Below are 27637 nucleotides of genomic sequence, written 5' to 3'. Positions count from 1 at the left end.
TAAAAAGTAATGAAAAAAGAAAAAAAGAAAAGAAAAGTTGCATTAATATATATAGAAAAAAATTTCAAATCAAGGATTTCTGATTTTTTTTATATTTCGGATCTCATTGTTTCCGATTGAATTTCAATGATCCGAATTGTTCAATGTGTTTAAAACGTGTTTTTGTGAATACTCGCAAAAAATCGACAAAATATATGACTAAAAGTACTTAATTTAAGCAGTTTTTCATAAAATGCATTTTTAATGGTAATACTGATAGTGGTGGTGTGGTAGTTGTAGTATTCAAGTGATAATGTTGGTTGTGTGGACATTCAATTTGGCTTAAGAAATGTATAGATTCCACCTAAGGTAAATCTCGATGATGAAATGTTTTCCGTATGCTTTGATAAAGTGTGAACCTCTTGAGTTATGAAGGAGTATGTTTGAATTAGGGATGCTAGTGCTAGATGGAACTTTAATAAGTAAAATGGCACATAAAGCCGTTTGGTTTGGTGCTTCTTGTCTGATCGATCACATCTTGTCTTCTCATCACATTTTGTTTGGCCAAAACAAAACTTGCGTCACGTCTCGTCGGTCCTCTTTGATTTCAGGCGTAGAATGTCCGAAACCTCTCATCAAGTATTGGCAAAATCGCGTCTATTTTGGTCCGTCGCGTCTATTTTGCTCCATCACGTCTTTTGATCGTCTAATTCTCGTCACTTTTGACCCTTGGTAGCCAAAACTTCGTCTACAACTCAGTTGGAGAATGATGTTCTCGTCAACTCATCATCTGGCACTCTTTACCTGTACGGCAGTACTATTCTTCCGCATAGCACTGTTCATATGTACAGTGCACCATACGTTCAACGCTAGCTACCACAGACACTGGATAATTTCTCTCTGAGTGGTAATAATAATTGATGCCAGCTGTATTCCTTTGTTGACTGCAAAGTCTGCTCAGCAGACCAACAATTGATAGTGGAGCAAATTACTCCATTTAGCCTCTGCTTCACTTTCTTCTTCTTCGTCTTCGTCTTCTCTCTTTTCTCTTCCGCAGCTTCTCCTCTTCAACTCCGATTGTTTGGCCGGCACATGTGGGCAACGTCGTCGGGGTTGTCTCGTCATCGGAATTTCATCGCTGAATTCGTCTCGTCAAGGTAAATCTATATTCGTCTCGTCTGGTTTGCCTAGAATCGCTTTCGATGCTCTGATACCACTGTTAGAAAGCGGAAGCGGCATAAATCCATACACTAAACAAATTAAAAACTCACTTTTATTAATCAAACATAATTTCAAACACACGAGTAATCTGGTGGGGGATATCCCCCAAGGGGAATCTGTTAAAGCATCCAACTCCAAACCAATCGGCAAAGAGTGGAGAGGCCGCCCACGCTCATATACTAGTATTGGAGGAGATAATTAACCAATGTGGGACAAATCCCAATACTCCCCCGCACGTGCGACCCCTGACTCGCACGTGGAGAGGTAAACAAAGGATCCGGAACACACGGATCACAATGAAAGAAAGTGCAACTATGGCACAGACAAAGGGGAAAAGCCTCCGAAAGTCTAGCTTTGATACCATGTTAAAGCATCCAACTCCAAACCAATCGGCAAAGAGTGGAGAGGCCGCCCACGCTCATATACTAGTATTGGAGGAGATAATTAACCAATGTGGGACAAATCCCAATAGAATCCATGTTTCTCTCCTCTCTTTCTGCTCTACCCTTTTTCTTACCTCCCACACTTTTACTTGTACACGTACACATATATATGTGATACAAGCTCTAAATCGAACGACAAATCCCATGAAATCAGCCTTGCAATTTCCAATTTTGACTTTCAAGACCAAATATATCTATTCGATCTTTGACAAATCTCTCGGTCTGATCCAAATTTTTACCAAATCCTTGAACATGTTTCTCGCGTGTAAATCAACCTTACCTCTCACAAACACAAACACACATGTGAAGTCAATGTCAAGAATTATGTGCGGCTTAAACGATTTCATTCGTTTCATTTTTAAGTTGTGTACTTGTATGTATTTTTGTTGCTTTTGTTTTTTCTTGACAAATTCGATGTCCAAGTATTTGTCGGGTTGTTCGGCCTAATAAGTCAAATTACTTATTTTTTTGTTCTTATTTCGCATTTGTTAATTTTTCGTCAACTTTTTGTTGTTTATTGCTTTTTTATGACAAGAGGAACCCAAAAAATAGATTTTTTTTTTCATCCGCTGTAAAAAATTATGATCAAAACCCAATTTTTTTAATAAAGACAAAAAAATTGGCTAATTAGCTTATTTTTGTCTTTATTTAAAAAATTAGCTTATTTTTGTCTTTATTTAAAAAATTTAGGTTTTGATTGTAATTTTTTACTTTTTAAATTCCTCTCAATCATAAGAAGCAATAATCTACAAAAAATTGACGAAAAATTAATAAATGCGAAAAAAATTAGAATAATGAAAAAAAAGCCATTTGGCAATCTTGGGATAAAGTTGGAAAAGGTGGTGAAAGCATGAAAATTGTACTTTGCCCCGTGAATATGTTTATTACCGCTCCGCGCAATCTCAACCATCCGTTACAGTAGTTAATAGGGCAAAGTCCACTTTGACCCCCTGTGGTTATCACCATGTGCGGATATCTCCCTTATGGTTTAAAATTGACCACATAACCTACCCGTGGTTTTGAAAATGTGCAGATAGACCCCTTGTCGTCATGTTTTCCATCTATATTAACCGATACAACATTAAAAGACCGATATACCCTCATCATATCCCTTGATTCTTCTTCTTTTTTAAATCTAACCACACCATCTCCTATACCAAAAATTGAATCCAAACCGTTGATATTGTAAATTTTGACTAGTACTATATCTATGCCAAAATTCAAGTCAATCAAAAAATGAAAAGCTTATGGTCGAATCGATTTTGTTATGAAATTAAAATTTCAAATTTAAATTTACTAAAAATTAGATCACTGGGTTATTGATGCCTGATCGAGATGATTTTTTTACAGAGATACTCTATTCTTTATTTATTACATTATGAACGACTCAGATTACATTCTAGAGGCGTATTAGATACATCTCCGTTAATATGGATGGAAAATATGACGGCAGGGGGGTCTATTTGCACATTTTCAAAACCACATGTAGGTTATGTGGTCAGTTTTGAATCATGAGGGGGGTATCCGCACATGACGATAATCACAAGGGATGAAAGTGGACTTTGCCCTAATTAATAGTCCGGATTTTAAAAAATTATTCACGAGAATAGTTTAATTCGGACCGTCTATAACACTTTTGAACGCGCGCGATTGAGCGCCGTAAACTTTATTTACGAGTTGCCCCGTAAAAAAGTTTTTCTGATAAACTAATCGATGTAGCGTTTGTCTTCCCAATGCTTTGGTAGCTATATAATTAAGGATTTCCTTCAGAATCAATCAAACTTGTGTTTCAATTGTGAACCATGACTAATTAGCGTGAGCAAATCGTGTGATTCCATGAAACGTGTAATTAAATCACACGGTTAAAGAATGAACGGCCGATGAAATAATCCAATCTGTGAAGAACTGTATCTGGTGTCATTATAGAGAAAAACTATTTTATGGAGCTTTTCGTGAATAGTGGTTTATGGAGTTGAATTGTGCCCGTCCAAAATGTATTGGACGGTTTGGATTTAAAAAAACTCTTCGCTCGAAGAGTTAAACTCTTCCAGCTAAGAGTTTTTTTACAATCTGAAAAGTCCAATACTGAAACGGATGGCTGAGATCGTGCAGCTCCGCAAATTGCTTATTCACGGCTTCCCATGAATAAGCCAATCTCATGATTATATATGACCAAAATCTATTTGTATAATACTTTCATATAGAATGATACGGAGTATTAGTCTTTTGTGATCCCTCTATATTGCAAACTATAAGGCCTATTTTGGCTATGTAGCTTATTTTTTGACTTCATTGAATTTTATTTTTGTATTTATTAGTTTTGCATCAAATTTTGGTGGATCGTTGATTCATCTCGATAATAGGAATTAGAAAAGTAAATAGCTTTCTCTTGTTTCGACCGCTCTCCTGTGGCACATCATCATTATAACCTATCATCAAGTCATTATGAACGACGTTACCAAAACTTGTTTTCCTTGATATTTCCAGAGTTACTCTGGTCAAACGAGTTCGGCAGCGTGATTGAAGGGTTGAAGCATCTCCAAAAGGACTCACTGAAGGTAGTAACCAGGTTACTTTTTATTTTTTTCATAAGTTGAATCTCCTTTTGTTCCTTTTTTTGGTTTTTTCCTTTCTTAAGTTGAATCTCCTTTTATTGTTTTTTTTGGTTGCGTGTCCTACAAAATTGGGTCTTTTGATTTATGGTTGGTCACTCCCTGCACGTTCAACCTCTACTTCGCACGTGAAGAAATAAATACAAAATTCATAATACACATGGATCACCATGAATGTCACACCCTAAAAAGGTAGTGACCGGCCATGAACAACAATGCCCAAATTTGTAGGACACCCAACCAAAAAAAAAAAAATTAAAACCAAAGCTTTGAATTACTGCAATCAAGAATCCTTTTATTCAAAACAACTCCATCCAAAAAGGTTAAGTCAAAAGCATGGGACACAACAATCCCATAAACCAACAACACAAATGAACCATTAATAATAAAAAGAATGGGAATTAACCGGCCAATAACAAAATAGAATCTTGTCAAATGCCTCAAAAAAATCTAGTTTTGATACCATGTTACAGCACCCAATACGAAAACAATTGGCAATGACCGAAGAAGAGGCCATTGACGCTCATACACTAGTTTCTAGGTTGCGCATCTAACTTTTTTCTTTAGAATGTTAAAAGTTGGTATATATGAATCATGCAGTACTTACATTGCTCTTTTTTGTATGTCCTTTAATATTCTCCTTAGTTACTGTTTTTAGGTCCTTTCGTGCTTTAAATTGATAGCTTTAACCTTTTAAATTAAATCTAATCCTTGACAACTGGCGTTGGGACTCAGTGCAGAGAAAACGAAGAAAGAGTGGATTGAAAATGTGTAGCCCAACAATTGTACTGGATAAAATTGTAGAGAAAATTGTTGACAAAGTATTCGAACCAGTGGGGCGTCGTCTCAGTTATCTTTTTCATTACAAGCAGAATATGAAGGATCTTGAAGTTGAGATGAATAAGCTTCAAAAGCGGAGAACAACCATTAAAGGACAAATTGATGAAGCCAAGACTAGCGGTGATGTTATTCTTGATAATGTTTCAGAGTGGCTAAATGGAGCAGAAAGGCTGAGACAAGGAGTTGACACGTTTATGGAGGAAAAAACTGTCAAGGAAAACGTTCAGTGCTTTAAATTTTCATGTCCTAACTTCATCTCATGGTACAAGCTAAGCAAAGAAGCCGAAAAGAAGATGGGCGATGTGAGAAGTCTCTATGAGGAAGGAAACTTTGGTACAAATATCGCACGCCGTGCACCACCTCCTCCAGAACTACAATTTCCATCCAGCGGGGCATACATCAGTTTTGATTCAAGAGAATTGGTTTTCAAGAGGATCATGGAGGCATTAACAGATTCCAAGGTTAATGTGATTGGGGTATATGGAACAGGAGGGGTGGGTAAGACGACAATGGTCGAAAGGGTTGGCGAACAAGTGAAAAAAGATGGACTTTTTGATGAAGTCGTGATGGCAGTTGTCTCTCAGGATGTAAATGTGACCAAAATCCAAGAGGTACTCGCTGACCGTTTGGGTCTAAAACTGGAAGCGAAAACTGAAGTGGGGAAAGCATATGAACTCTGGAATAGATTGAACAATGGGAAGAGAAATCTTGTAATATTGGATGATACTTGGAAAAAATTGAACTTGAAGGAAATAGGTCTTCCTATCACAGATGGAAACGAAAGTTGCAAAGTTGTTCTAACATCACGAAACCAACGTGTCTTCAAAGATATGGACGTTCATAAAGATTTTCCAATCGAAGTGTTGTCGGAGGAAGAGGCGTGGAACCTATTTAAGAAGAAGATGGGAAATAGTGGCGAGTCCAATGATCAACTTCATGACATAGCAAATGCAGTTTGTAAAGAGTGTCAAGGCTTGCCAGTTGCTATACTTGCAGTTGCAACTGCATTGAAAGACAAGAGTATGGATGACTGGAAAAGTTCACTAGATAAACTTCAAAAGTCCATGCTAAATGACATAGAGGATATTGACCCGAATTTGTTTAAGTCTTTAAAGTTGAGCTATGATTACTTAAAATCGAAGGATGCAAAATCGTGCTTCTTGCTCTGCTGTTTGTTCCCAGAAGATGCCCAGGTTCCAATTGAGGAGTTGGCAAGTCACTGCTTGGCGAGGAGGTTGCTTTGTCAAGAACCGACCACATTGGAAAAAGCAAGAGTTATTGTATGTTCAGTGGTTAATACCCTCAAAACTAGTTGTTTGCTTTTAGATGGCAAAAACGATGATTTTGTGAAAATGCATGATATCGTGCGAGACGTTGCTATTTTAATAGCAAAAGAAGAGAAAGCATTTCTAGTCAAACATGGTGTCGAAGAGTGGCCAGAGACGGGGACTTGCAAGAAATACTTGGCAATCTCATTAAGGTCCGAAACTATTAGCGAGCTTCCTGATGAGTTGGTATGTCCGGAACTCCACACTTTAATGCTGGGATGTAGCAGCAATAAATTTGAGCGCGATACTAAAATTCCGGACAGGTTTTTTAGAGGGACAGAGAAACTTATGGTTTTGGAGTTGGACAATGTAAGCATGTTGCCACTACCATCTTCACTTCGACAATTGACGGAACTTCGAATGTTTTGCCTAAATGAATGCAAGTTGGGAGATATAGCTATACTCAAGTGTCTCAAGAATAAGCTTGAAGTACTTCGACTCCGAGGTTCTGATATAAAGGCGTTGCCACCTGAGGTAGGAGAGTTAACTCGTCTTCGGTTGTTAGATCTGGGGCATTGTAAAGAGCTCAATGTGATTCCAAATGGTGTCATATCCAAATTATACCGGCTTGAAGTACTACGTTTCCCACGTGGCTTCGAGAATTGGGAGGGCACAACAGGCAATGAGGAAATAAGCAAAGTGAGCCTTGACGAGCTAATGCCATTGACTCTGTTATCGACATTAGATATTCACATACCACATCCCAGGATGTTGCCTAGAGACCTTGAATTTCAGAATTTGATCAGATTTAATATTACAGTGGGTGCCACACGATACTACGATAGCGAAGATTATTCAGAGGTGGTGCTTAGGGGCATTGACATTGATGATGATTTCAACATCTTGGAACGCCTACTTGGCAAACCTGGAAGAGGTGGACTATACCCATCAAGATCCTTCAATAACTTAACTCAACTATACCTTGACGATTGCAGGTTGAAATATCTCTTCTCCCCCTCCTGCGCAAGAGAACTTCTGCAACTCCAAAGTCTACAAATATGGGAAAGTGAGATCATGGAAGCGGTAATTGGAAATGAAGGAGAAAAGGATGAAGAAATAATCGCAAATGTTATAAACTTCAGTAAATTGAAATCTTTGAAGTTGCATGGACTACCACGCCTCATAAGCTTCTATCCTCGGATAAAGAAGGCAACAATAATCGAGAGTCATTATTTTCCACCTACACAGTCTCTCTTTAATGCAAAGGTAAGCTTCGTCAACATTACATTTATAAGCAATGTTACGGTAAAACCACAATTAGGTACTATGTGATGTGTCATAATTGCATTGGTAGAAAAATTCTTTGTTTCTTTTTGGTAAATAGGAAAAAAGAGATCATATTCTTCACTCTCTTTTTTTTTGCCTTAATCATGTAATTAATTATCGAGAATATCCTTGGCTCTTAAAACCACCGCTTGGAAATTATTGCAATTTGATACAATTATATTCTACACACTACTACAATAATAGATATGCGTCACACTAAGGAGATTCACAAAGATCACGGTTTTCAGTAAAGCGTGATAAAAAATTGTGCTTAAAATTTTTTATCTCAGTTTAAGTCCAAAGCTGAGATAAAAAGTGGGTTTTAGCGCGAAATAAAAGATCTCGCTTTTGTGGCGAGATAAAAGAAAAACAACCTCATCCTTGCGGCGTGATAAAAGATTTTAGGGCGGAAAAAAATGAGATAAAAGATCTCGCTCTTATGGCGAGATAAAAGAGAAAAAACCTCACTTTTGTGGAGTGATAAAAAAAAGAAAAGATCTCACCCTTGTGGCGTGATAAAAGATTTTAGGGTGAAAAAAATGAGATAAAAGATCTCGCTCTTGTGGCGAGATAAAAGAAAAAAGATCTCACCTTTGTAGTGTGATGAAAAACTTTAGCACAGAAAAAAGTGAGATAAATGATCTCACTCTTACGACGAGATAAAAAGCCTACACATTTAGACTCGCAGTCTGAATTTTTATGTGGGCGAGTTGTGATCTTTATGGTTCATTGTAGTAGTGAAATTTAGTTATTTCGGATGCCTTCCAAGTATACATTTGACGTATTAGATAAAAAAAAATTATATTATTATGGCTTAGCCTTGTCTGAAAATGATTTAAATCCAATTGGAAAGCCAACATTGAAATTGAAATTTCAATATAAACACAAAATCCATGTGAAATTGTTAGTTTATAAAAAAAAAATCTAAAGTTTGTCAATAATGTGACAATTTGCAGGCTATGATAATTTTCATAAAAATATAAAGCGCACACTACAACAAAAAACACAATTGTCTACTAAATTTACTAGGTAAAACTAAATTTTTTGCCCCAAGAAAATCCTTTGGTGACCAACAACTAATTTTGATTGGCAAAAGATTTGTTGTTATATTTTTAAAATTTTTTAAACAATGCTTAGATATATATATATATATTTATACATTTTAATATCATGTTAATTGCATTTCAAAAAATTCAGCAAATTTTAAGGAAAAAAAAGTTTTCACACTTTAGAAAGTAAATATAAATATTTTTATTTTCCTAACATAACAGAAGTTCTTAGCTAGCTTAGTGGTAAGGGCTTAGAAAATCAACTTAGGGTGTGTGGGTTCGAAACTTGGCAATGACAAGAAAAGATGGTCTAATAGATACAAAGAAAAGATCACGCGCAATGGTTTTCCATATCAGTTTATGGTGTGATAATTTTGAATTTTCAATCAATCACAGTTATAGACCGTGATCTAAAGTGACATACAATCACACCCAAAAAAGAGAAACAATCACGGCTTATAACCGTGATAAAAGAGAAATGATCACGCATTTTGGCCGTGATTGTTTCTCTCTTTCAATCATGGTTTATAACCGTGATAAAAGATAATGACTTACAATCACACTCAAATCCATCACGGTAGCAAAAGCGTGATGGAAAACTTACAATCACAGTCAATAGCTGTGATCTTTATGGTTTATTGTAGTAGTGACATTTTGAGTAAATTATAGTATTATGTTAGTCAATGCTATTATGAATTCATATTGTCCGGTGATTCCCAAGCTTCAAGTTCGAGGCTTGGAGTGTGGTAGATTAACGTAGACGTAGCTTTTGACTTTTAGTTTCCTAGCATGCATTAATTCACCTTGGCGATCCGGTTGGTATAATGGTTGACAAACGATGACTTGGGGGCAATGTTTTGAAAATTGAGCAAACCGAAAAAGAGACCAGGTAGATGGGTCACTGGTTCAACAGGTATCAAACCGTGGCATCATAAGTAACTCAAAAATATTTGGAAATTCATATGCAGATAAAATTTATTTATCATATATATATATGTATTCGTCCAAAATTAGTGAAATCAGCTAAAATTTTCTGTCCAATGTTGGATATTTTTATTTTACTGTAATTTCTAGCGTATCCTCGCTGCCCGAGTTTCGATTTTCTGATTTTAAGCAAATTAAGAAAGAATGAAATTCACAAGTTCAAGAGGCAAGCAAACAAGAGCTTAAACAATGAATTTAGACCTTTGCTGGGAATTGTGTCTTCAACGAAATGGTTGCTTAAATAAAAGCAGTAGTAAGCAAATACATAAATAAGCAAGTTTGTTTGGCTACATACTTGCTTCTATTGACCCTTTGTCCTTCTACAAAATCCCATGCATTTAAAGTTGCAGGCAAAATAAGCAAATAGTATGCAACATACGGCACGTTTGTCGGACGGATAAGATTTTGGGTAGATACGTACGGAAGAATGGTAGATAAGATGTAAATATGTTATGAGGGGAATTGGTTAAGGAGGTGGATTAGCTTATACTTGGTTTGAGTAGTAGTTGATATGTGTGGATAAGAGTGGGTGTATAAAAGTGAATAATGTGAAAATTACTTTATCACCGTTATTAAATCAGTGTATTGAGAATAAAAAAAAATGTCTGAGGGGTTAATAGGTCATTTCCCCCACCCGGATAAGCTAAACCTAGATTGGGGGGTGGGATAAGCTAAGAGCCTTGGCTGAGGGGTTAAATTATTTTCAAGTTTACTCAAGGAAGGAACAGGTGAACTTCCAATATTTCATTACGATCTTTCACGACCGAACTTAACGTTTGGAGAATGTTCGATCTTTCGTGACCAACGTTTGGTTGTTGGTGGCCAAACAACCTCCACTTTTTCGGCCCTGCAGGTTGTCTGAATAGCTAGGTGAGTTGTTTGGATGTTCTGTAAAGAAATAGATTATGTTCCCACAACCTATTTCTTTGTATCTCCTGTACTCGTCTCTTCTCTTCTAGTTACCAATATAATTTTATTCTCTATGCATGTGCATGTGTGTGTTTGCCATTCGTCATCGATTTATGCAAGTATGCTTAGCCGTGAATAAGCAATTTCTGGAGCTGCACTTTCTAAGCCGTCCGTTTCAGTATTGGACAATCCAGGATTCTAAAAAAACTATTCACTAGAAAAGTTTAACTCTTCGTGCGAACAGTTTTTTTAAAATCTGAACCGTCGAATACATTTTGGACTAACACGATTTATCTCCGTAAATCACTATTCACAAAAAGCTCCGTGAAATAATTTTTCTCATCACATGGACATCTAATGAAAACTAGTGTCAAGCCACACACAACCATGATTTGTTAACTTGAAGCTAACTTTTGGAAGCCGCTCATATAAATTTTCATTTTCTTTTGGTTAATGTTGTCTGATATATATTACTGACCTTAGAGTAGTCAAATGTTTTGGAAAATAACTTGTGTTACGAGCGTTGCAGGTTGCATTCCCTGCTTTGGAGGAATTATACATTAATTCAATACCAAACATAACAGAGATATGGGACAAAAACTTAATTTCAACTGAGTCCTTTTGTCTACTGAGGTCCTTGGAAGTCAAGAATTGTGAGGAACTAATGAATGTGGTCCCGTCACACATGCTCCCACAGTTAAAGAGTATAAAAACCCTTGAAGTTTCCGAGTGTCTAGAGATGGAAGTGATCGTAGTGTTGGAGAAAATGGAAGAAGAAACACAAGAAGCCACCACCAATAAAGATATGATCATCATGTTCCCTCAACTAAGGGAAATGACGCTTCGAGATTTGAAATACCTTAAATGTGTTTGCACCTACAAATCCGAAGACCAACTCAAATTCAACGTGCAGGTACTTATTTTCTTAACTACTTTTTTTAGTAGATCGTGGAGTGGCCTTTGGGGTGCATTTAAAAAGTGTGTATTCATGCTTTAAAACCGATGGAGTTGGAAAATTTGCTAATGGAGATATAAAATAAATAAATATTCACGCTTCAACTTTTGCTTCTCACAATCCGACTGTTAGCCTTTCACAAGAGGGAGCATGAAAGGCTAAAAGTAGAGAGTTGCTTTTGATATCATTCCAATTCACTTTCGTAATTCTTAATGTTTGGATACCTAACTTTGTCGACCGTAATTATGTCCTCCAGTTCCCTCAACTACGGAAACTGAGACTCGAGAGTTTGGAAAGACTTTCAAGTTTCAACGACACTTCTATAATAACCGAAACACGACCCTTGTTCAACCACCAGGTATGGATGTTTCAATTCTGTGAATTAACTATGGCCATATATGGAGCACACAAGAAAAAGAAGATTAGGAATATTACACTTCAACTAAATTCGTTAATAAGAGTTGTATCGAATGCAAATATTTTTGTCTGGATGTGTTAACGGTATTTAAGGAAATTACAACCTTATACTGACAATTATTTGTGTTTAAATCTTAGTCGGAATGTATTTTATTATATTTTCCAATAGCGAACATTAATATTTGCCTAACCATATTTTTATTGAATCAATCATAAAAAATTACAACTCTGTCTCTCCCTCGTTATAGCAACAAATTACAACTCGCTGACTCATAATCTCACATGCACAACCAAAACCAAAAATGCCACATGCACAACTCACTGGTGGGAATCTCTCTCTCTCTCTCTCTCTCTCTCTCTCTCTCTCTCTCTCAATTTCCCAGAGAAATTACATTCACTAGATACATAGATGTATAATTGGCGCTCTCTCTCTCTCTTCCTCTCACTTACTCCCATCAAAATGCAGCAGGGCAGCCTACTGGGTTTGACCCCATCCATTTTGATCAATTCCACTACCTCTTGTCCCTCCAACTAACACCAAGGCCCACTCATTTATCAAGCTTATCATCCAATTTGTTTACCACTTCACAACAGATTTAGCAATTTTCCTTTCGATCGATATTGTAGCATGTTTTTGTATGTTATTGATCCATCTGTTTAATATCTATGCTAACTTGCCAAGGGTATTATTGTAGCAGTAGCTAGATTTAATGTGAATACATAAAGATGTGAAGAGAGAAATTTATAATTAATCTGTATGAAAACACATTTAAATTTTATGAATTCCAAAAGTATCTCTTAATTTCTCAGTACCCACCCCTACTCCCTTTTGCCTTCACCCACAGCAGAAATAACAACAAATTAACATCTGAAACTCGCCTTTGCGCTATTTTGAAACCCACATCCATGTTCATTTTTATTGGGTTCGGAGCGCCAATATGGATTTAGTTACCCAATGTTACTCCCTGCGACCGCTTTAAAAACAGACTTGCAGGTGCGATGTCGAATGTTGTAAAAGACTTAATTGAAGCTCTCGCTAAAATAAATTGGTCTTAGGAGAAATTATGGAAAAACGGTCTGACAATTTCAATCTTTCGCAACCGAAATGAATGTTTGGAAAATGTTCGGTTGCAAGATGGTGACCAACGTTTGGTTGTTGTTGGCCAAACAACCTCCACTTTTTCGGCCCGGGTCATCCTGAAAGCTAGGGAAGATGTTTTCGATGTTTTGTAGAGAAAATAGATTATGTTACCAAAACCTATTTCTTTATCCTCTACTCTTATCTTCTCTTTTTTTTCTTCTCTTAGATCTTCTTCTCTTCTGATTACCAATATTTTACTCAGTGTGATTAACTTGCATATCACATGGACATCTAATGAAAATTAGTGTCAAGATACAAGCAATCATGATTTGTTAACTTGAAGCTAACACTTGGAAGCCACTCATTCTAATATATATTCTAGGGGTTTAAATTTTCATTTTCTTTTCGTTAATGTTGTTTGATATTACCGACCTTGGAGTTTACGAGCATACAGGTTGCATTTCCTACTTTGGAGGAATTATCCATTTATGGAATGCCAAACATAACAGAGATATGGGACAAGAACTTACTTTCAGCTGAGTCCTTTTGTCTACTAAGGTCCTTGAATGTCAAGAATTGTGAGAAACTGATGAATGTGGTCCCGTCACACATGCTCCCACAGTTAAAGAGTATAGAAACCCTTGAAGTTTCTGGGTGTCCGGAGATGGAAGTGATAGTAGTCTTGGAGAAAAGGGAAGAAGAAACACAAGAAGCCACCAATAAAAATATGATCATCGTGTTCCCTCAACTTAGGAAAATGACGCTTGGTGGATTGGAAAACCTTAAAGGTGTTTTCACCTACAAATCCAAAGACGACCAACTCTGCTTCAATGTCCAGGTACTTATTTTCTTAATTACCTTTTAATTTTAGTACTCCCAACGCATATTTATCCGTGCATTCATGCTTTAAAACCAATGGAAGAAACAATAGAAAATTGGAGTGGGAACTATTGGAGATGTAAAATAAGAAAATATTCACGCTTCAACAACTTTAATTAGCTCCTGACAAATGAGCATAAAAGGCTAAAAGTACCATATCTAATACTACCGACACGTGGTAGGACATTAGCTTTGTGGCGTGATGGGGTAATACTTCCTGGCGGAGGTGACGGGCTACTATACTTGCACTTCCACTTTTTGAACCGGGAAAAAAAAAAGATGCTAATAGTAGAGTGTTGTGATATCATTTCCCACAAGCAAGTGGAATTTTCCATATTCGACTCCAATTCAATCAATTAATTTCCCCAACTGTTTGAATACCTAACTTAATTTGTTGTCTTCAATGCTAGCAAATTAGACTCTGAGTTTCATTATAATGTCGAATGCTCCAATTTCAACTCATCTCCCACTAAAAGGATTAATAGGTTTGTCGGCAATTGAAAAACGCCGTTAAGCACCGTCAAATGTTCAGCTACAATTTATACCAAGCTTTTAAAAAAGGTCCGGGTAGTACTTTTGTCGGCGCTTTTAAAAATGCCATTTAAAGGTTCAACCGTTTCTTTTTGCCGTCCGTCCCGTTACGATGACGTCATTATGACATGTTCTGCCAACTTTTTCTGACAAAACGCCGGAATCTAGTTTTTTAAAGCCCACAAAATCTAGGCCTAACGTCATGCTCCCACACAATGTTAGAACTCCATTATTAGCCCAGTAAATTATTACCCAGCAATTCCAATTTTAAATATTTTGAAATTCCATTATATTTAACCATCAAATCCCATTATAAAAGCTTCAACTAAATGTTCGAACAAAATAAAAATTTAAAAACCAAACTTGTTCAACTGAAATGATGTGTTTTCCTTTTCACTTCCCAAATACCAATTACAATGTTAGCAACAAAACACAACGTCAGATCGAAAAACTCAAATGTCTTCCAAGCATGACAATTACTCTCAAACTCAATGCCAACAATGTTTTCAAAGCACCTTGACACGTGCCTCGTAATTAGCACCGGTAAACCCCCTTTTTTCCCGTAGTGTCCAGATTAAGGTAAAATGTTTTAGAAAAAATAACTTGTGTTATGAGCGTTGCAGGTTGAATTTCCTTCTTTGGAGGAACTATCCATTATTTCAATGTCGAACATAACAGAGATATGGGACAAGAACTTACTTCAGTCTGAGTCTTTTTGTCTATTGAGGTCGTTGGGAGTCCGAGGTTTTGAGAAACTGAGATCGTTGACAGTCAAGAATTGTGAGAAACTAATGAATGTGGTCCCGTCATACATGCTCCCACTGTTAAAGAATATAGAAATCCTCAAAGTTGAGAGTTGTCCGGAGATGGAAGTGATCGTACTCTTGGAGAAAAGGGAAGAAGAAACACATGAAGCTGCCAATAAAGATACGAGCATTGTGTTCCCTGGACTAAGGAGTTTGGAGCTTCAAAAATTGGAAAACCTTAAAGGTGTTTGCGCCTACAAATCCGAAGACCGACTCTGCTTCAACGTCCAGGTACTTATTTTTTTACCTTTTTAATTTAGTAGATCCATTGTGGCCTTTGGGCCGGGTGCATTTAAAAAGAAGATACCTACGAACGCATATTAATTTCGAATTTGTACAATATAAAACGTCTTAGAAAACCATATAGATGATTCATATTCATCTAATATATGAATTCAGAAACAACAGCCAAATGGGCAATAACATCAAGACAAAAAAATCGTCCGACAAAAATACCCTATAAGACTTCACTAACAATTCAATCACTTCAAACGTCACTACTGAGGTTTTTTTTTTAAACCCAGAACATTGATCGTTGAGACGAACGTTGAGATATTGAGAGGTGAATGTTGAGCGGTAAAACAGAGTGGTGGGCGTGGTACCACTGCACGTTCAAGTCCCTGTAGCCCCTCGTTGGGCCTAACATACTCATAACACCACCCACGCGTGATGGGACCTTAATTAGTTTTGGCCCCAACGTAGATGCGGTGAAGTCCCTACCTAAATTTCCGTTTTTTCCAGGAGAGTCGATTCCAATTTAATTAATTACTTACTGTTTGAATACCCAACTATGTTGTCGTCAATGCTAGCGAATTAGACTCTGAGTTTCACTTTCACTATAATGTCGAATACTCACTCCAATTTCAACTCCATTCCAGATTAGAGGTAAAAAGTTAGTATTTTACAGTTAAGTACACTTGAGCAATCGAATAAGTATCATGTGAGGAGACTTTCTTAATTGATCGTCATCCAAATAGAAAAAAGAAAAGACAAAAGGAAATTCTAATTTAAAACATGATGAGTGATGCCCATGTAATCTTCTTGTGAAACTAAAGAAAACATGTAACCACTAGAGTTTAATTTCCTTTTTGTACAAAGTGAGGTTTTCTTAATTAGGAACCTTTTTGTTTTAGCAAAATTGCCTCGAATATTAGATTTTCTGAATTAGGTTGGTTCTATTTTTCTTCTCATTGTTTTTTTTTGGTCTCCGATACATAGATTTAGTTTTCCATTAGTTTAGTTACCTTTTTAGTATTTTTAGATTTTTATAAATTGAGTTGTAAGTCCTAGGGTAAGTGGGATTGTTTTTTATTAATGAAAAATTGAAAGTTTTCTCATAATTGTCTTGTTTGTGATTGTCCTTGTACTGTTCTTCTTTTTTAACATGCTTATCTGCATCCACATAGCCATCTGATGAAAATTAGTATCAAGCCAGAGGCAACCATGAATTGTTAACTTGAAGCTTACTTTTGGAAACCACGCATTCTAACATTTTGGGGTCTAAATTTTCATTTTCTTTTGGTTAATGTTGTTTGAGATTAACGACCTTCGAGTAGTCAAATGTTTTAGAAAATAAATTATGTTACGAGTGTTGCAGGTTGCATTCCTTGTTTTGGAGGAACTATACATTGGTTCAATGCCAAACATAACAGAGATATGGGAAAAAAACTTACGTCAGCCGGAGTCTTTTTGTCTACCGATGTCCTTGAGATTACGGGGTTGTGAGAAACTAAGGTCCTTGAAAGTCAAGGAATGTGAGAAACTGATGAATGTAATCCCGTCACATATGATCCAACTGTTAAAGACCATACAAATCCTCGAAGTTTCCAACTGTCCACAGATGGAAGTGACCGTAGTCATGGAGAAAAGGGAAGAAAAAACACAAGAAGCCACCAACAAAGATATCATCGTGTTCCCTGAACTAACGAGTTTGACGCTTCGAAAATTGGAAAACCTTAAAGGTGTTTGCGCCTACAAATCCGAAGACCGACTCTGCTTCAATGTCCAGGTACTTATTTTCTTAAATACCTTTTAATTTTAGTAGATGGTGGCCTTTGGGGTGCATTTGAAAAGTGCTCCCAACGCATATTTATCCGTGCATTCATGCTTTAAAACCAATTGGAAGAACAATAAAAAATTGGAGTGGGAAAATTTGCTATTGGAGATGTAAAATAAGAAAATATTCACGCTCCAATTAACGACTTTAATTAGCTCCTCACAAGGGGGCATAAAAGGCTAAAAGTACCATATCTAACATTATCGACGCGTGGTGGGACATTAGCTTCGGCCCCGATGTAAGTACGATAAGGAGTTTATAGATAGTTACGTGATGGAATAATACTTCCTTGCCAGTAGAGGCAACAAGGTACCATACCTACACTTGCACTTTGTGCCCCAAAAAAAAAAAACGCTAAAAGTAGAGTGTTGTGATGTCATTTCCCATAAGCAAGTGGAATTTTCCAGATTCGACTCCAATTCAACCAATTAATTTTCCCAACGGTTTGAATACCTAACTTAATTTGTTGTCTTCAATGCTAGCAAATTAGACTCTGAGTTTCATTATAACATCGAATGCTCCAATTTCAACTCATCTCCCACTACAAGGAATAATAGGTTTGCCAGCACTTGAACAATGGCGTTAAAGGCCCGTTAAACGCTGCCAAATATTCTGCGGCATTTTATACCAAGCTTCGGGGATGCGGCTGTCGCCGTATGTTTTCGGCGCTTAAAAAACGTCAGGGTAGAACTTCTGCCGACACTTTTAAAAACGCCATTTAAAGGTTCAGTTGTTTATCTTTGCTGTCCATCCTGTTACGATGACGTTATTATAACATGTTCTGCTAAAGTTTTCTCACAAAATGCCGGAATCTAATTTTTTAAAGCTCACAAAATCTAGGCCCAACGTCATGCTCAAAAACAAATTATTTTTTTTGATAGGCAACAAAATTTTATTATAAACTCGACAAAGGGTACATCGAGAAGAGACCAAATATAGACCACTGAGAAAGAGGTACTATATAGGCCTGAGGGAAAACAAAATAGAAAAGAAGATTACAGGGGTGTTTGGCAAGGTAATCTTTGTATTTTCACATTTCCATTTTTCCATTTTGGGTGTTTGGTTCTTCATTTTCAAACCTCATTCTCCCAAACCTCATTCCCTGATTTTGACAATCCAAGCAAAAACCGAGAATCAGATCCAGAGGTGCTTTTTCAGTTTTTGCCTTGTTTCCCATTTTCGGTCCAGAAAGATTTTTTTTCCAGTTATGCCCTCTAATTTTTGGTTATAGGGCTCTTTTAGGGCGCTTGTTGAAAGCCCTAAAACCAAAAATTTATTATGATCATTTAAATAAAATTATCAGAAAAATAAGATTTTCGCAATGGTGCAAACGGATTAAAAATTGGAGCTCTTAATTTTTTAATCATGTTTTTTAATATATATAAACAGTGTAAAAAATGAAGTGCTCCAATTTTTTTTACATTTGAACCGGTGCAAAGATCTTATTCTAATCATTGACAATGACACATTCCAGCCCTACCAAAATCCAGTCAACATAACAAAATGCCTATGAATTGTGACTTCTCTTGGTTTGAAATTTTATGGATTCCATATCGTTAATACTCCCCCAAACAGACCAACAACCCCAAACTCAGCATATACAAATTCAGAAGAACCCCATATTCTTTGAACAATAGGCCTTTCAAAACTCTCACTTTTGCTTCTTGCAAAAATAAAACACCAGGGTTTCTTTCTCTGATAATTTTAGAGACAAACCTCTTTTAAAATGGAATACCTATATCCCTTATACTCCATGAAATGATCTTCATTGAAGCCTCTGACTTGTTTCACACTATTGTATAATTATTGGTTCCTCATAAGAGGGGCAAAAGAATTCTTATTATTCAGAGATGCTTTCAAAGCTTTTGCCTCATTTTCTATCATCTTTTTCATTCTTAGTATCCCAACATCCCCAAATTTAATACCAAGATTGTTACCTGCTATTAGTGTTCTGTAGCTCCATCCTTATCCACTGAATTATGTTCCTGCTCCTGCGAAGCAATAATGTAATGGTTAATTTCGTCCCCTTCAGTGCTCAAAGATGTTTCAAACTGTTGGCTTCTGATGCTTTTTCTAACGGCACTTGGATTTAAATCCACATGGAGGTTTATGCTCTGCACCTGAGAGGTCCTTATACTAGCATTAGCGTCATACACAACTGGAATATTTTCCTCTTCATTTACTCTCTCCCTATCTTGCTCTTGCTCTTGCTCAATACCTTCTTGGGTTTTTATGTTTTGGACTTGGCTACTGTTATTGACAGATTCTAGACAATCTTCATTCAATGGGGTTTGAGAGTCCGGAACAATAGAATCCAACCTGTGAACTGAGTTAATGCTCTCTTCATTATTCCTCCCTTCTGAATCATTACTTATCCCCAACTGTCTTTTCTTGAAATGGGTAAATTTCAATTACCTACCCTGAGGTTTTTTACAATGACAAACACCACCCCTCACATTTGTGAAATTGTACTCACCTCCCCTGTCAGTCTTGTCGGCTACTTCTGTTAACAGAAAGTGTGAATTTCCATTTCTACCCCATTATTTACCTCCCCTAAGGTTTATAATAATATTAGATACCTCCCCCGAAAAAAATAGTTTTTTTTTTTTGTAATTGCTATGACTTCTATTTTTTCCTTTCTAGTACAAGCCAAAGAAAGTTGATTGAATATTGAACTAACATGTTGTAACACCCCATATTTTCCATAGAACTTATATAAGTTCAGCCGAAAAATTGTTTTTATTTTGCGCAATAGATAACAATATTTTAGAATGACTGTGAGACATAGAAATTTAGTATAATATTGAGGGGGGACATGATGTGGGTTGCTGGGTGGTATGATGCAATTATTAGGGTAGGTTGTATTATGTGATTGGAAAATTCAAGGGAAAGGAAGTTTAAGTTTAAAAATGCATGCATTGGCTAGTGTCCATGTAATTAGTGGCCTTTTGGCATGTGATTTAGTGGCCTTTTGGCCAAGAAAAATTATGCTCAGTGATGGTTTTTCATGTGCATAATATTGTCGCCTTAATCAAACATTGTGATGACATTTGATCAACGTGAAATATTAATCATCCACAAATTAATCATGATGTGCGTAAAGTAACCCAAAACACTCTGAATTTTAAAAAATACGTTGAACTAATATACATAACCTAATTGATAAGTGTGATTTCAAAAACTTGATAGTTAAAGTCATTCATCTATAAAGCATAGATTTTTTAGCCAATATGCAAAAGAAAAAAAATTTAGCATAGTTTTTTTTAGTTCATTTTCGTAATAAAGTTTATTTTTATCATTGTTAATGTAAAGTGTTTGAAGGTTCATTATTCAATGAATATGTGGCTTAGAAATTTCAAAAGTTCAAGAAAATAAAAGGCGGTATAGGGCTGCAAAATAAAATTATTTTAATATGAAGCTATATATTTGAGATTTTTGTATTCATTGCCAAAAAAATGTGAAGTATCATAAAAAAGGAAAGGGACTCTAATTTCTTTGTGTTTATGCCTCGTATGTATGTGGCTTAATAAAAATTCAGAATTTTTTTAAGCTTTAAAAAGAGTAAAATATTTATACATGCATGTTTAAAACGAAATGTCGATATGTGTTTAATTTAAAATACAAATGTATATATGGATATGTCTCTTTTAAGAAGTTGTGATTAGGGACATTAACATCTTTTAAATTGAGTTGGAAAAGGCATTCATGTCATACCATCATTATAAGGGTAAAATGGGGAGGGAAATAGGTTTAGTTGGTGATGTCAACAATTTTCGTTAATTGGTAACGATCTCCTAACGGAATGGGGCAATTTGCAACCAACAACTAAACCAGAGAGGAGGTAAGTGCAATTTTATAAACGAGAACCTCAGGGGAGGTAAGTGAAATTTACCCTTCAAAAATTGGTTCCTTCCCCAAACGAGATTGGTGGCTGCCATTATCACTATTCTCACCCTTTTCAGCTTCCTCTACCTTGTCACCCGAAAACTCATTCTTTTGTTTTTCCATGTCATCCACTAAATTTTCTTCCTTTTTATTGCTGGCATCCCTGTCATCATTTGTGTTATCCACCTCATCATCTTCTTCCTCTGCTTCAGGATTTGAAAAATGTTCTGTCGAGCTTACTGTTCTGAAAGTTTCCTCCTCTACCACTTGAACACAATACTTTCTTCCATTAACAATTAATTGAACCTCCCCCTCAATTTTGTTGGAAGTCTCCGTAGCGATTAACACTCTGCCTTTAGCATAGGACACTTCCTTCAGTGTATTGTTGTCTACTTCAATAAAACAGCCCCAAATGCTCCCAAATAATGTTAGAACTCCATTATTAGCCCAGTAAATTATTACCCAAGCAATTCCAATTCTAAATATTTGAAATTACAACTCCATTATTATTATTTAACCATCAATTCCCATTCTAAAAGCTTCAACTAAATGTTCGAACCAAAAAAAAAAAAAATTTTAAACCAAACTTCTTCAACCCAAATGATGCGTTTTCCTTTTTCACTTCCCAAATGCCAATTACAATGTTAGCAACAAAACACAACGTCAGATCAAAAAATTCAAATGTCTTCCAAGCATGACCCACCTTAATCCCTGATCGATGATATTACAATTACAATTACTCTCAAACTCAATGCCAACAATGTTTTCAAAGCGCCTTGACTCGATCGTGACTAATATGGCATGCTTTAAAATGCCGCGTAATTAGCACCGGTAAACCCCTTTTTTCCTGTAGTGTCCAGATTGAGGTAAAAAGTTTTGTTTACAGTGAAGTGCACTTTAGCAATCGAAGAACTGTATATCATGTGAGGAGAAATGGTTGTGAGTTTAGTGCTCGATCTCATCCTCATGGAAACTTGCTAAGTTGATCGTCGTCCAAATCGAAAAAAGAAAAGAAAATGGAAAGTCTAATTTAAAACATGAGTGAGCCCGCCCATGTAATCTTCTATTAATTTTCAATTTGTCCAATATTAGATTTTCTTAATTAGGAACCTTTTTTAAAATTTAGCATAAATTGCCTCGAATATTATATTTTTTGAATTAGATTGATTCTATTTTCCTTGTTATTAATTGTTTTTTGTTCTCATCAAAGACAGAGATTTTCTAAGTAGTCAAATGTTTTTGAAAATAACTTGTGTTACGAGTGTTGCAGGTTGCATTCCCTGCTTTGGAGGAATTATCCATTGATTCAATGCATAACATAACAGAGATATGGGACAAGAACTTACTTCAGCCTGAGTCTTTTTGTCTACTGAGATGCTTGGGAGTCCGGGGTTATGAGAAACTGAGGTCCTTAAAAGTCATGGATTGTAAGAAATTGATGAATGTGGTCCCGTCACACATGCTCCCACTGTTAAAGAAAATAGAAGTCCTCGAAGTTAAGAATTGTCCGGAGATGGAAGTGATCGTAGTGTTGGAGAAAAGGGAAGAAGAAACACAAGAAGCTGCCAATAAAGATATGATCATCGTGTTCCCTCAACTAAGGAAAATGGAGCTTGGAAAATTGGAAAACCTTAAAGGTGTTTGCGCCTACAAATCCGAAGACCGACTCTGCTTCAATGTCCAAGTACTTATTTTCTTAATTACCTTTTTAATTTAGTAGATCGATCATAGCCAAAATAAAAAAAATTTGAAACCCTGATATTACAATTAGAATTAGTCTCAAACTCAATGCCAATAGTGTTTTCAAAGCACCTTGACTCGATCGTGACTAATATGGCATGCTTTAAAATGCCTCATAATTAGCACCTGTAGTGTCCAGATTGAGGTAAAAAGTTTTGTATACAGTGAAGTGCACTTTAGCAATCGAATAACTGTATATCATGTGAGGAGAAATGGTTGTGAGTCTAGTGCTCGATCTCATTCCCATGGAAACTCTCTAAGTTGATCGTCGTCCAAATCGAAAAAAGAAAAGAAAATGGAAATTCTAATTTAAAACATGAGTGAGCCCGGCCATGTAATCTTCTATTAATTTTCAATTTGTCCAATATTAGGTTTTCTTAATTGGGAACCTTTTTTTAAATTTAGCATAAATTGCCTCGAATATTAGATTTTCTAAATTAGATTGATTCTATTTTCCTTGTTATTAATTGATTTTTTTTTCTCAAAGACAGATTTTCTGAGTAGTCAAATGCTTTTGAAAATTAATAACTTGTGTTACGAGCATTGCAGGTTGCATTCCCTTCTTTGGAGGCATTATGCATTTGTGAAATGCCAAACATAACAGAGATATGGGACAAGAACTTACTTCAGCCTGAGTCTTTCTGTCTACTGAGATCCTCGGGAGCCCGGGGTTATGAGAAACTAAGGTCCTTGATAGTCGGGAATTGTAACAAATTGATGAATGTGGTCCCGTCACACATGCACCCATTGTTAAAGAATATAGAAATCCTCCATGTTTTCAACTGTCCAGAGATGGAAGTGATCGTAGTGTTGGAGAAAAGGAAAGAAGAAACACAAGAAGCCGCCAATAATGATACTATCATTGTGTTCCCTGAACTAAGTTATTTGATGCTTCAAGAATTGGAAAACCTTAAAGGTGTTTGCGCCTACAAATCTGAAGACCGGCTCTGCTTCAACGTCCAGGTACTTATTTTCTTACCTTTTTAATTTAGTAGATCATGGCCTTTGGGTTGCATTAATTAAAAAGAAGATAACGTACGCATATAAATTTCGAAGTTGTACAATATAAAACGTCTTAGAAAACCATATATGAAACCATATAGATGCTTCATACTCATCTGATATATGGATTCAGAAACAACAGCCAAATGGGCAATAAAATCAGGAAAAAACAAGGACCAATTAAAAAATCGTCCGAGAAAAATACCGTACAAGACTTCACTAACAACTCAATCCCTTCCAACGTCACCGTTGTTTCGAGCTTAGCCCGCTGCTTCATTTTCTAATTCGACTAGCTATCCTAGCCTGAAAAGCATACAGATGGCCATGGGCAACTTACTTTCTTCTGTCCCACTGACAAATACAAAAGGAAAACTAGTTTAAGAAAAGGAAGAGCGTTTCAAAACTAGCCTAGAGGTTCCTCATCCTTTCCTATTCCATTCAGAACAAAAACTCCCGCATATTTTTTCTTGAGGGAAGTATTTTTTTGCACGCCCATGACGTGTCACAAATACTTTTCTGTTGTGTGCGTTAAATGCACAGAACATTCAAAATATGCCATATTTAAACAATTTGATTCTTTAATCATCAGTCTCTAAATGAAATCACAAAATGAATTTTTGCAGGTTGTATTTCCAAAGTTGATTATTCTAGATTTTTACCTTGACGAGCATACAAGGAAGATCTTAAGAGAAGCAACATCTAAAAAAAAGGTACTAAATTTCTCAGCCATGTTAGGGTTTTTTGGCCAAACTCTTATCTTTGAAAACAAACTACTGAACTCATGCTTCTTATATATTTTCTGTTTCTCTGATTTTCATATTCTGCTTTCATTAGGAATGTGCAACAACGGATGCAAGTAGTAGCGGTATGCAGCTCCAACCCTGAAATATGACACGTTTTATGCTATGTCACAAGGACCCAGGTACAAGTGTCATCCATGCTATGAATAATTTTATTTAAGATTTGCTTTATTGTATTTAAGTTTTTTCATTGAACGGTAGTTCAATAAAAAACTGCACAGATCAAGCACTTTTCGGTCATATTTTTTGCTGACTTCTCACGAGGACTCTTTAAAATCACGTTCGGAACACATTAAACAGTTCGGATCATCGAAATTTGATCAAGAAAGGGAGGTTTGCACTTAAGGACCTCGCTTAAGGTCCTTACAAAAAGGAGATGCTCTAATACTCTCTTGAAGACCACAAAAAAAATATATATTAATACAACTTCCTAGAATTTTCTTCTTCTTTTAATGTTTACATTTTCTCATACATTTTCTACTACTAGAATGAAGATGGCTATGATTTTTCCATCCATCAAGGTTATTTCTGGCTCTATAAAGTCTTTAGTATCAACATTTTTTTCGGACTTTTTTGGGGATATTTTCTCGTAAATATTTGACCTGAACATAGTTTGATTTTTCCATCCATCAAGGTGAATTAATTTTCGCTCTACAAATTCTTTAGTATGGACATCTTGATTAATGCTCTGTTAAATGATTAAATTCAAGATACTCTCTGCATGTGGATCACAATGGATCTTCAATATTCCTCTGGCATTTTGAGTGGAAATGTTGTTTTTTTCGTTTTACTTACACCAACAATAATTTGCTCCCCAGTTGTGATTTGAGTTGAAGTTGCTGGAGTCTCGATTAGTACACTGGATTGCCTCCGACATCGAAAAGAAACATGTGGTAGTGATGCTGTCTCTCTTTAGACTGTAAATAACAAAATAAATTTCCCTTGTTCATTTGTGTTTTCATCTGCAATGAGTTGGGTTTACACTATCCAACGTAAGCTGTTTACTGTTTGCATGCGTACCGATTCAAAACTCTGTTTAGCTACCTATATGTACAACAAAATATGTGTTGTTCTATGATTAACCTATTACCTATCTTGGACTAGCCAATGAGATTGATTTGAATGATTTCGGTTGCTAGGCATGGTAACTATATCTTTTCGAACTTTAGGTTTTGATGGGGTACCTTAGCTCATGCATATTGAAGTTCAGATCAATATGTAGCCATATATATGGTTTATTGTGGATGGTTTAGTTGCCATTGTCGGACTGCTTTTCCACCATCTCTCCTAAAACCAATTGGCATGGTGATAGGAAGAGTTTCAATTAAGTCTTTTATGGCATTCAATCATCGGGGCACTCCGGGACCAATAATCCCTCCCTCACGATAACTCTCCCACGACTCGAACCCATGACTTCCTGGCTCTGATACCACTTGTCGGATCGCTTTTCCACCATCTCTCCTAAAATCAATTGATGGTAGGAAGAGTTTCAATTAAGTCTTTTATGGCATTCGACATTGCACCCTCAAATCTGTTTTTAAAGCGGTTGCAGGGAGTGACATTGTGTAACCAAATCCATAGGGACACTCCGGGGCCCAAAAGCCATGATTCATGAAGGTGGTGGAATGGCATCTCTGTCTTTTTTCCATTTTCCCATAAAGACTAGGTAGTCTTCTTGTTCTTCTTACTGCAACACTTATATTTATTTATTAGGGATACTTTTGAAAAATCATCAAATTTCTACTTCCCTTTTCGGAAAAGAACTAACATTTTATAATAGCCCAAAATAGAATAATGGACTAACAATTAAGAAAGAAGGGAGTACTTTTCGCTTTGCCTTTTTTTCTCTCCTTCAAGTCAATCCAATGTCATTTAAGACTTCATTTTATAGAAACAACAATAGGCCACTAGGGAGACAAGGGGGTAAACTAACTGCAGTTGGGAGATGAGTGATGGAGCCTCATTCAGTAGGAAATATATCCTATTGTGATTGAGCGTGTGTAAGTTGGTTGTTCATCTCTCTCGCCCCAGTGGTGACCAAGGTGCGAGCCCCACAGGGGGGCGGAGCTTTGGGGGTCAAGGCTATGGGGGTCAGGGCTATGGATAGCCTCTGGATCCTCCTGCGCTAACTCTAAGCCTCTCACTAACTCCCGCTAATGTATACAATGTTAACAAAAAAAAAAGTGTTTGTGTTTTTTATATGGCGGTAGCATTGTTGCTCAAGTTTTTTAATGGAACTTTGAAATTTCGTATCAAAAGTCCTCCCAACCCCAAACTCTACAAATACCTCTCACATTCAAATAGAGGTTTGGGTGTCAAAGCGTAAGGAAATATATCAAAATGGGATTTTAGATCGAGTTGGAATGGTAACACCACCATATTTGGCAGAAGAAAAGCCTAGAAAGATAACGTTATCGAATCCCCGATGAATATGTGGTATGCGCACAAGAAGACGCATTCCCTGGAATGAGGTCGTTGCCAGGAAACATAGATGCCATGGCTTTGTAAATTAAGATCCAGAGGGTTCTTAACTTCTTTCCACTGCAACAATGCATGAGCTGGGGCGGAGTCAATTTATTTAGCCAAATTGAGGTGTCCATAGAGAGAAATCGAGATAAATGGAGGAGAGGTGTAACTGAGCAAGGGGTACATCAGGTATAAAATATGGATGATCCTTATTCGTACAGTTTGAAATCGTGATGGAGTTTGTGAGAATTAATACTTCCTTTCTGGATCGGCCTATAAACCTCACAATCAAGTAACTGGATAGCTCAAGTTGTCTATATTTGGGTTCTTTTCGGACTTATCCAACCCGTTTACCTTTCAGACTTTGTCAAAAAAATTGACCACATCA

The 27637-nt window shown here is 36.4% G+C and overlaps 2 protein-coding genes across 45 annotated transcripts in view; both read left to right on the top strand.

The window, feature by feature from the left end:
• Positions 1-25876, top strand: part of LOC131326035 (uncharacterized) — a 138746-nt gene extending 112870 nt beyond the window's left edge. For 22 of the 44 annotated variants that reach the window (XM_058358609.1, XM_058358598.1, XM_058358582.1 and 19 more), the window contains 10 exons: positions 11161-11544; positions 11843-11944; positions 13539-13922; positions 15118-15531; positions 16898-17308; positions 22512-22925; positions 23531-23944; positions 24607-24693; positions 24818-24905; positions 25602-25876. In XM_058358609.1, coding sequence (XP_058214592.1) covers positions 11161-11544; positions 11843-11944; positions 13539-13922; positions 15118-15531; positions 16898-17308; positions 22512-22925; positions 23531-23944; positions 24607-24693; positions 24818-24868 — 2661 coding nt within the window. In that variant the 3' untranslated portion in view covers positions 24869-24905; positions 25602-25876. The remainder of the gene's footprint in view (positions 1-11160; positions 11545-11842; positions 11945-13538; positions 13923-15117; positions 15532-16897; positions 17309-22511; positions 22926-23530; positions 23945-24606; positions 24694-24817; positions 24906-25601) is intronic. The other 22 variants (XM_058358616.1, XM_058358622.1, XM_058358596.1 and 19 more) reach the window with 17 other exon arrangements.
• Positions 630-8096, top strand: LOC131326042 (disease resistance protein At4g27190-like). The gene is made up of 3 exons (XM_058358635.1): positions 630-1136; positions 4131-4201; positions 4996-8096. Exon 3 carries the CDS (start codon positions 5023-5025, stop codon positions 7693-7695), a length of 2673 nt encoding a protein of 890 aa, XP_058214618.1. The 5' UTR covers positions 630-1136; positions 4131-4201; positions 4996-5022; the 3' UTR covers positions 7696-8096.
• Positions 25877-27637: the final 1761 nt, after the last annotated feature.

The sequence above is a fragment of the Rhododendron vialii genome, chromosome 5a (genome assembly GCF_030253575.1).
Source record: "Rhododendron vialii isolate Sample 1 chromosome 5a, ASM3025357v1".
Taxonomy (NCBI): Eukaryota; Viridiplantae; Streptophyta; class Magnoliopsida; order Ericales; family Ericaceae; genus Rhododendron; species Rhododendron vialii.
Note: the sequence above shows the minus strand (reverse complement) of the source record. Positions and strands in the feature narration are given on the sequence as shown.

What these genes read in the sequence shown, in the direction of transcription:
- LOC131326042 (XM_058358635.1), top strand. Translation starts at nt 5,023, where the DNA reads ATGTGTAGCCCAACAATTGTACTGGATAAAATTGTAGAGAAAATTGTT.